The sequence below is a fragment of the Neltuma alba genome, unplaced genomic scaffold (assembly GCF_004799145.2).
Source record: "Neltuma alba isolate B1F8T4 unplaced genomic scaffold, ASM479914v2 tig00002618_pilon, whole genome shotgun sequence".
In the NCBI taxonomy this organism is placed as follows: Eukaryota; Viridiplantae; Streptophyta; class Magnoliopsida; order Fabales; family Fabaceae; genus Neltuma; species Neltuma alba.
Genome location: NW_021632941.1, coordinates 181,176 through 191,512, shown reverse-complemented (window position 1 = coordinate 191,512; position 10,337 = coordinate 181,176). Strand labels below are relative to the sequence as shown.

The 10,337-nt window shown below is 30.8% G+C and overlaps 1 protein-coding gene across 1 annotated transcript; it reads right to left on the bottom strand.

Annotated features, from left to right (window-relative positions):
- Window positions 1–1,160: 1,160 nt before the first annotated feature.
- Window positions 1,161–3,493, bottom strand: LOC114734156 (60S ribosomal protein L32-1). The gene is made up of 4 exons (XM_028921705.1): window positions 3,472–3,493; window positions 2,818–2,923; window positions 1,785–1,966; window positions 1,161–1,697 (listed from the first exon to the last, which is right to left on the bottom strand). Exons 2-4 carry the CDS (start codon window positions 2,905–2,907, stop codon window positions 1,568–1,570), a joined length of 402 nt encoding a protein of 133 aa, XP_028777538.1. The 5' UTR covers window positions 2,908–2,923; window positions 3,472–3,493; the 3' UTR covers window positions 1,161–1,567.
- Between the last annotated feature and the right edge of the window lie 6,844 nt (window positions 3,494–10,337).

The window sequence follows — 10,337 nt, the reverse complement described above, 5'->3', positions numbered from 1 at the left end:
TAATTTGTGATTCTACATTGAAGGGCTCTCTTGTTAATATTTCGTTTTATTGTACAATTAATTAAGCTTTTCATGTGTACCCCAAAAAAAAAAAATCAAGCTTTTCATGTTTTATTCGCAAGTTGATGTCTTTTTTTTCTATGCATTTGTATCTTTCTTATCAAAGGTAATCATGTTTGGGGAACTAAATGTAGGCTACCTAGTCTTGGTTTGTCATGCTGTTTCATGAGTTGATGATGTTAATTACAGCGTATGTTACACACGATAATCAAAGGCTAAAAATAAAACAGCACGTAGGATGCATATTTTAATCTTTTGCTTTCGCTTTCTTGTTATCCAAAACCCTTGGTTCCATATTTTACGTTGAGTACGCTTAGGCAGTTGTTTACCTAAATTAAAGTTGGTGATTAGTGGCTGGTGGAGGCATTTTGTGGTCCAAAGTTCATCGAAAATTTTTCTATGAAAATTGAGTAAGAACTAATCATTATTATTTTTGAAGTTAGCTTGTGAATAAGAGACGAAAAACGAGTATTATTGACTTGGACTGCAAGTAAAGCTTCAAATCCATACAATCACATCACATATTATATTACCTTCACTAATTGTTTAAATCCCACTAGTGACATGTGTGCGCCCACGTGTGTGCGCGTGGTCCTTCTAATCATATTACCATAGAGAGTGACACATGGGGTGAATAAAACCCACATTGTACCCACACCATTTTTTTCCTTGAAGCATTGTGCTTGTTAAGTAGAGAATTATAATCTCCACTCTACTATAATTAAATGAAGCCATGTTCCATTTCCATCCGCATGCTTCAACCAAGCTCTCTGAGCCTTCAGTGGTAGTATTTCAATCTTTAGGAGTTGCTCGAACCTCGATTTGCGGAAGTTATTCTTGATTTTCCTTTTGGGGGAGAATTTGTTTTAAGTTGAGGGCATATTTGTTCTTTATGATCTCAATTTTTCTAAAATTTTACCAGAATAAATTTTTATTAATGAATAGAATTACAAGTAATATTATTAACGCATAGTGTACGTTGTACCTGAACCGCCCCCCCCCCCCCAAAAAAGGGGGGAAAACAACAAAGGGCAACTCTAATGGATCTTAAATACTATGATCTCATGCTTTTGTTTCTCAATAGAAACATCATAGTACTGGATCTTAAATACTATGATCTCATGATTTTGTTTCTCAATAGAAACATCATAGTACTTAAAATTTCTCAGAAAGGATATCCAAAAGGTCATTTTGACCTCCAAGTTACAATTTGACAGGCGACAATACCCAAAATACAACAGCTCAATTTTCCAGGGATAGTGCAACTAAGTCCAATGGCTTGTCAATTTCGTGGAGGTTCATGCTTGGTGTATATTCATTGTTTCATCAATTTGAGGAGGCCATTGGTGATTAATGTGTCAAACCATAGCTGGGGTGAAAAAGTCTCTATCTCCACCAAGTATCTCAGTACAATCATTCAGGAAAAGATTTACCACCAAGTTCCAAAACTTTCAAGCCAATAAAAGACGATAACAAATAAAAATAAAAACTTGATTGGCACCACCAATCACTCGTCCTCTTGGCTACGCAACCTGGCTGTTCTGTTGGTAACAACAACATCCAACTGTGCTGCCCTCTCAACAATCTCCTTACGCTTCCGGGTTGATACGTTGTGCGCTATCTCAGCACAGTAAGTCCTGAAACTTCATCACGTCAATAAATACAGAAACGAGCCAGTAAATAAGAAACAGAGATCAAAACGCACACCAAAGGGAGCCCGTTACCTGTTGTGCATCATCAAGAGTTCCAGCTCACTCACATTGTGCACAACAAATTTCTTAAATCCATTAGGGAGATGGTGACGGGTCTTCTTGTCTGACCCGTAACCAATATTTGGCATCAAGGTACATCCTTTGAACTTTCTCCTTACACGGGAATCAATACCCTTTGGCCTTCGCCAGCTGGGCTGCACACCACGATAAGAATATAGGCTTAATGAATGATTACCCAAAGAGCTAAGGAAGATGAAAAGGAAGTCATAATAGCTACCATGGGTCTCAATATAAGAGCACAACACAGCAATGAACAAGCATCAAGCATCAAACATACATCAGTCCCAAATATATATATCTATATATGTGTGTGTGTGTACAAATTCATTTGAATAATAGAGTTGTCTCCAGATGCCTGAACTGCTTTTGACTGACTAGGTTCAACTTCCCTGGCAAGCAAACTACAGAATGCTACAATGATATCCGAATGATTAAGATAAAGCTAATTTCAATATTTATTTTAATTACTTCAATTTATCTTTTATTTTATGGCCTTCGAAGCCCTTCAGAGATGACTGATTTAGTTGTCATTTGGTTACATCAATTGGGATTATTTATGACCTTTGATATGGTAATAACAAGACAAAAGCCAAAAGGTATCAAGTACATCATAACACAAACGATAATTTTATACTTTCTTCGTTCATGTAATCACATTTTAGAAAGGAATCTGCAAGTGCATGATAAGCCCTAAAAACAAGGGTGAAAACGAGGTGCAAAACCAGTCTCAGCATTACATTATGATTATGGAGGTGGAGAGATGAGCTGAATGAGAATATCGGATTCAAAAAGACTTTTAAGCCAACTGATATTTGAAGCTGCAATTCATGTGAAATATATAATATACTCTGAAATATTTTTCATAGTCCCATTTCCAACAATTTCAGACCGTTCACACCCACGGTTGTCACTAGATGATAAACGAAGTACAGTACACATGAAGATCAATTCTAAGTAAACTAAGTACTCATGTGATAACACATACCTTAACAGAAATTTTCCTGTCACTCTGGGGCCTCTTGAACTTTTTGACACGCTTCTTCACAATTTTCTTGCTTATCAACGGAACCGCCATCTTTTCTCACACAGATCTGGGAAAGAGACCACAAATTATCAACATCACTCAATATGTTCAACGTAAATAAATATGGAAAAGAAACATAAAATGCAAGCGGCTATCTCAATGCAGACATCCTGAGACTATATTGATGCATGGACGGCATAAAATTCAACCTAAAGTAAACTGATGTTTTAAGGAACTTGGACTCAACACAAAAGAAAACGAAAAAAACAGTTAGAAGGCCAAAGCAATGCTAGGAAGTGAACCTGAACTCAATTGCTCCAAATCGCATCGACCACTTGTCTAGTTCATCATTGCAGTGAAAGTTAAAAACAACATCGGTAGAACAACCACAACTACAAACAAGTTCCGTTTCAACATCCCATATAGGTTCTAACCATTTCAGAGCAATTTTCATTTCCCAGGTTGCATATTCCCCAGTTATCCCATGTCATGAAACCCCATACAGACAGATAGATAGAATCATCGATGAAAGAGGCAGTAATAGGAACCATAATTAGGCAAACAAAAAAAAAATCAACGTGAAAAATTCAGGGAAAGGATTGACGAGTTTCAAACCTGCTTGAACAGCAGCTCGGTGATCTGAACCTGGGAACGCGGAGCGAGTTAGGGTTTTAAAAATGTTAGATATACGAACGGGTAATGATCCGGCGTTAAAATGACCCATCGGAAATGTTATGGAGTAGCCCATTGTCCTTCATGGTTTGGGCCTCTACGTTTAATTGGAATTTATTTGGGCTAAGTATCTCATGTCTTCTGTTTCTGGAAAAGGAAAGAGGCCGGCAACGCAAACAATAATTATTACTCCTCTAGTTCAAAATATAAAACCTATTTTATAGTATAAATTATACTATAAAATAGGTTTTATATTTAAAATTGAATAAGTACATCAAATTCTTTTGGCTTGTTTGATTTTTGTTTTGAAAACAAGTTTTTGTTCAAAACTACAAGGGGAAATTACTTTGCATGTTATAATTTACATCAATTTTTTTGGGTAAATGCATTAATTTTGAATCAAGTCTCTATAATTTATTTTTTTTGAATTGGGTCCACATATTTTTTTTTGTGAACAAAAGTCTAGATAAGTTAGGTCAGTGAGAACACACATCTATATTCAAGAAGCACTTATAAAGGTCTTTACAAATTGTCCACCAGTAAGATTCTTATATGACAGTGGAATTCGAACCACAATTTAATAAGTAATGAGTTAACTCCTTACCAATTAGATTAACTCTTGTTAACTAGACCCTATATGTTAAATACATCCACTTGTCAGGATCTAAACACACCGTCGTTAATTTTAGTGAGTTGGACACAAAGACATAACATTGTGATTTGGCCGCCGGGCAAATTAACTTCCAATATTTAGAGTCTTTAATATTCATATCGCTTTTGGCGATAAAAAAGTTTACAAAATTAAAAGTATGCATTTTCATTTTGGTTAATGTATTAGATACTAAATAATCATGGTCATTTCTTGTGTTTTTGGATCTAAATCCCATCCCTTCTGCTCTAGCTTTCTTGTTCGTTGTCGACATTCGAATCGAGCATGGTTGAGATGATAAGAAGGGAGGCATGTCCACGAAACAAAGATTGGGTATTGGTGATCTAAGAGGTGTTTGGATATAACCAAATCATGATTTGGAGAATAGCTTCGGGGAAGAATAGATTTTTTTAAGAATAGATTTTGTGAAAAAGTGATTCTGAGAAGTGAGAGTGCTTGGATAGTTGTTACCAGAAGCACTTTTTACATGTTCAAATTACTAAAAAAGGCATAAGTTAATATGATAATTACAGAAAAAATATATTTTATGATATATTTTAATTTGAAGGAATAAAATTGTTAATAATATATTTTTTATTAACATAATTAATAATACATAAGATAATATAATTAATAAATAATTAATATATATATATTTATAAGATATAATATTAAATATATTTATAAAAAAATATGTTTATAAAAAAAAAAACAAGATACATATCCTATAAGCTCTCACACTCTCCTTTTTTTTTTCTAAAAGCAAAAAAATTTTGTTTTTCCCAAAACCATTGTTTTGGTTTTTTTAAGGGTGTTTGGGTGATTTTTTCCCAAACCATAGTTTGGGTTATCACCCAAATACCCCCTAAATGTCTGCTTTCACTCTTTTGTCTGGAAATCTCTATTCAAACTAACGAACTGTTGGTTCATATAATAAGTAGTTTCACTCACTCTTAGGGTGTGTTTGGATGAAACCAAACCGTAGTTTGGAAAAGTGATTCTGGAGAATAGATTCTGGAAAGAATAGATTTTATGAAAAAGTAATTTTGAGAAGTGAGAGTGTTTGGATAGTTGTTATCAGAAGCACTTTTTATATATACAAATTACTAAAAAAAGACATAAGTTAATATGATAATTACAGAAAAAATAGATTTTATGATATATTTTAATTTGAAGGAATAAAATTGTTAATAATATATTTTTTATTAACATAATTAATAATACATAAGATAATATAATTAATAAATAATTAATATGTATATATATTTATAAAATATAAGATAAAATATGTTTATAAAAAAATATGTTTATAAAAAAAATAACAAGATACATATCCTATAGACTCTTACACTCTCCCTTTTTTATCCAAAAGCAAAAAAATTTTGCTTTTTCCAAAACCATGGTTTTGGTTTTTGAGTAGGCGTTCGGGTAATTTATTCCCCAAACCATGGTTTGGGATGTCACCCAAACACAGCCCTAGTTAGAGAGATTTATCTTGCTACAGTTTGAGAGTAATTTTTCTTCCTTTTATTAGCCGTTGTGCTCAAGAACACACGGAAATGAACAGGGTAGTTGGATTAGTTTTTTGAAAATAATTTTATAGTATTCGAGATAAGTATGTAAGATAAATTTTGTCTCGATTTGCATGAAAACACCTTTTTAAGTGCTTTTGGCCTTTTCCAAATACCCCACTATAAATGATGGAGATTCTAAACATTGGGAATTAACTCACCTAGCGCTCAAGTTACATTGTTATGTTTACGTATCAACTTAGTTAGCCTCCAACACATTAAAATTAACGGTGTTACGTCAGTTTATATCTTGAAGGATGGATGGATTTAATGGATTAAAATATAATAAGGGCTCAATTTAAAAGAAATAAACTATAGAACTTGATTCAAAATTAATATAAACTATAAGTTTAAAGGTTGGCGGTTTCCTAAAAATCGATTACAAGTTCTGTATAAACATTTACAAGTCTACTTGTTACTAATCAAAACTAAAAATTCAACCGTGATTACTACTTTTTAGAGAACCAATTTCTGGGTTTAAAGGATTAATAGTGACTTTGGAGCTCAAGGACAAATTTAATATAACAAGTAATATTTTGATTATAACAATGACAAGTATAAGTTTATCAGTAACAATTAATTAATTTTCAAGGTGTCAGTACGGTAATTTGGTAAGAAAATTCAACGTTAAAAGTCCTTAGAAAGTGCAATATAATCAGCTCATTTGTAGGGCTTACGTTAATACTATATTTTAGTGTTCCTCAAATATGGTTCTCCCTGAAAAATTACCCGTTACAGTAACAAATTAAAGCCACCCAATACCTATTATTCGCAATTTTTATATAGGTATGGACTACGTTTCATAAGTTATTAACAAGTTTTATTTAGCAAGTAACAAGGCCACTCCATTATGTTATTCACAATTTTTGTATAAGTATTGACTCTATTTCATGGGCTATTAACAAATAGTAAGGTTTCTCTTGCAAGTCATTCATAACTTTGTATGGGTATTGACTACATTTCATAAAGGTTTAAGGTGCAATTTTAATAATAAAAGTTACCTTAACGGACACTGGACACCATAAATTTTATTTAGGTGCAAAAATATACATGAAGTTATCAAAAGAGGGCATCTGGCACCACGCCATTAGCATCCATTAGTTTACCGTTAAAGGGGCCTATGAAGTTAGTTTTAAGGCATATTTTTAACAAGAAAATTTACATCAAGGGATATTAGGCACCATAAAGTTTACTTAAGTGTAAAAATACATATGACCTTTCTCAAAGAGAAAAAGATAACAAAATTCTCCAACTCCCATAAACATCCATTAATTTTATTTTTTTAAGTCCTATTAAATATCACTTTTTCTCTCTACTCATTCCTACTCCTTCTTCTCCTTAATATAATAGACAAATTTGGGAAAAAAATTACAGAAGTAAAACAATTACTTAAATACAGCATATAGTACATGATCTCTCTAAAATATTTATATGAATTATTTGATTATATATTAGTTTATAAACCAAACAAATTAATTTGAAAAAAAACGATAAATATAATACTTTAAAGTAATTTATTTAATTTTCTTAATCTTCTCAAATTAGTTTATTATGTCCTATATTAAGGATTGGAAGTAGTACTTGGGTGCAAGTAATGAACCTCACATCCTAGAAGGGAAAGTCATTGTTTTGCGTAAATAGATATAAAAGGCTTGGAGGCTAAGAAAATGATATGACAAAGAGAGTATGCATGTTAACTATGATGAGAGAAAGATGGATCGACTTAGAAATGAAAATTAATAGACAGAAAATATAGCATTTGGTGGGATCCAAATGAATAAAATTAATGGACATTTATGAGATTTGAAGAATTTTATTATTTTTTTCCTTTTAAAAAGTTCATGTATAGTTTGCATTTGAGTAAATTTCATGATAATGCCCTTTGATGTAAACTTTATTGTTAAAAATGCAACTCAAAACTGACTTCGTGGGCTCCTCTGATGATAAACTAATAGATGTTAACAGCTTGGTGCTAAATGCCTCTTTTTAACAACTTCAAATATATTTTTACACCTGAGTAAACATTATGATACTTAGTGTCCTTTAAGGTAAACTTTGTTGTTAAAATTACACTTTAACCCTTTCATAAATTATTAACAACTTCTATTCATCAAGTAACAAGGCCACTCTTTAATACCATTCACAATTTCTGTAAAGGTGTTGACTACACTTTGCTAGCCATTAACAACCCTGGAACAAAAATTAAGAAGCCGCAATCTCAACCCAAATATACTTAAAAAAGTGAGAAAAAGTTATTTCTTGAAGAAATAATCAAGTTCTGAATAACAAATTTTCAATTCATTTTATCAATTTTAGAATAGAAATTAATAAAAGGGCATTTCTATTATTTTCCTTCAATTTCAAAATAGCCATTTAAGTTTTCTTTCTCTTTCCATCATCACCAACTTAGTTTCTCATTTTGACATTTCACAATTTTAAGCTCTTTTTTCTAATCATTTTCCCGATTTTTTAATTGTTAATTTTTACAATATAATTATTCATGTTCTTTAACCATAATTTTAAAAAAAATCTTACGTATTGTTAATTTTAACTTCATAATTCTTTCCTTAATGTCTGTACTTGTTCAATCTCACTTGATTAATATACGGGGTTTTTAGTTGTCTCATTGGATTTAGGGGGTTTTTATTTGATCTACTAGGAATCATTTTCAAATATTTTCTTCATATACCATGGGTGTTTGATAACCCTCAAAAGTGCTTTTAAAAAGCACATTTCTGCAAAATAAGACAAACTCCTCTACATATTTACTTCGTAAACTGTAAAAACACTTTTAAAATCATAGTTTGATTTTCATCTAAATATCCTTTATAAAATCACTTTTGAAAGGATAATCTAAACATCTTCTCATGAAAAGTTTGTTAAATAGTACTCCCTCCGTTCTTTATTATAAGAGACATTTGATGTTTATGGCATGTTCCCATATATAAGAGACACTTAAAAGTTGTCTCTATTTTTTTGTATTGATTTCCTATTTTACCCCTATTTATTTTGTCTCTAACTCATACTTTCTCTCCTTTCCACCTCTCTTTTTTTTAATAATTTAATTGTTCTCTCTCATACTCTCTCTCCTTATTAATGGGGGCATTATTGAAAAAAACATTATACTTTTTACACATTAATTGTCCTCAACTAATTTTAACTGTTTTTTTATCAACGTAATTTGGTTATTTGTCTCTTATAATAAGGAACGGAGGAAGTACTTCATTAAAATTGTAATAAAATTGAATAAATTTTCGACTTTTTACTTGTAGTTAACCGCTTAACGCTATCATTTTAAAATAGACCTAGATTAGAAGTTTACGAAAGGGTAGTTATGAAAGAAAAAAACACATAAAAAACCTCGTGCCAGTAAAATCAATTCATTTTAACTCTGTCAAAAAGTCAAGTCAAATATGAAGCCAACAAAATATGCAGCTAATAAACACCTGAAATTAAAGCATGTTATATAGGTTGAGATGCATTAATATGCATATATGAAAAACGTTAAAATAATACCAAACCATGCATGATTGATTATCGTCAAAACCTACTAATGCGGGAAGAGCTAGTAAGGACGTACGTACATGATCAGTTAAACAAAAAGCCAAAACCTAACACTAAAAGCTTCTCAAAACTTGGGAAAAAGGCTGTGGAGTCAAATCATTTCTATGCTTATTTAATGCATTAGGCGAATATACATATACTCCTCCGTTTAAAAATTATTTAATGAATTTAATTAGATTAAAAAATTAGATAAATTAATTAATTATAAAAAATATGATATATTTTTTCTAAAATATCATAATCATCTTTCTTAATACCTTTCCTCTATCTTTTACTTGATTATGATTGAAAGAGTCAATAAGGATAATTTAAAAAAATAATAAATATGAGAAATAGATTTTATATTTGGGACTGAGATCAACTCAATAACTAAGTATTACATTAAATACTGGAAGAGTACTAAGGAGCATGATTCATGGGCATATACAAATAATCTTTTTTATTTAAATTATTCCATCCATTCTAAATATAAAAACTAATTAAAAATTATTTTAATCCTAATATAATATTATAATCAATTTTATCTCTCAAATTTGCAATTTATTATTTGAATTAATGAATTATCCCTTGTAAATTGTACTCATTAAGAGAGTTTTCATTATGAGATAATTTCCAACGCCAATTATTAAAAGAGTATTTTAGAAAATTAACACATTTTTATAAATAACTAAATTAATTTTTTTAATCTTTACAGATTAATTATTTATTTTCTATGTTCAGGACAAGAGAATGAGCATTCATATCATTCCCTGGCATATAAATGGAAGGGAAAAAAAAAAGTGCTTGCCACTCACAATATAATAGAAATCATTATGTTAAGCCATTGATTACTATATATGGGTGCAAAAAGGTTGAATGAAAAAATTAATATGAAATGTTTGAACTGTCACATATATAAAGGCCATTTCATTATGGTGCTTGTAGGATTCATAATGTGGTCATGCATTGTATAAACACGTAATTACAAATAAAGTTGTTATCGCTTTCTAAAAGTAATAAAGAAGTTGTTGTTATTATCACTAATA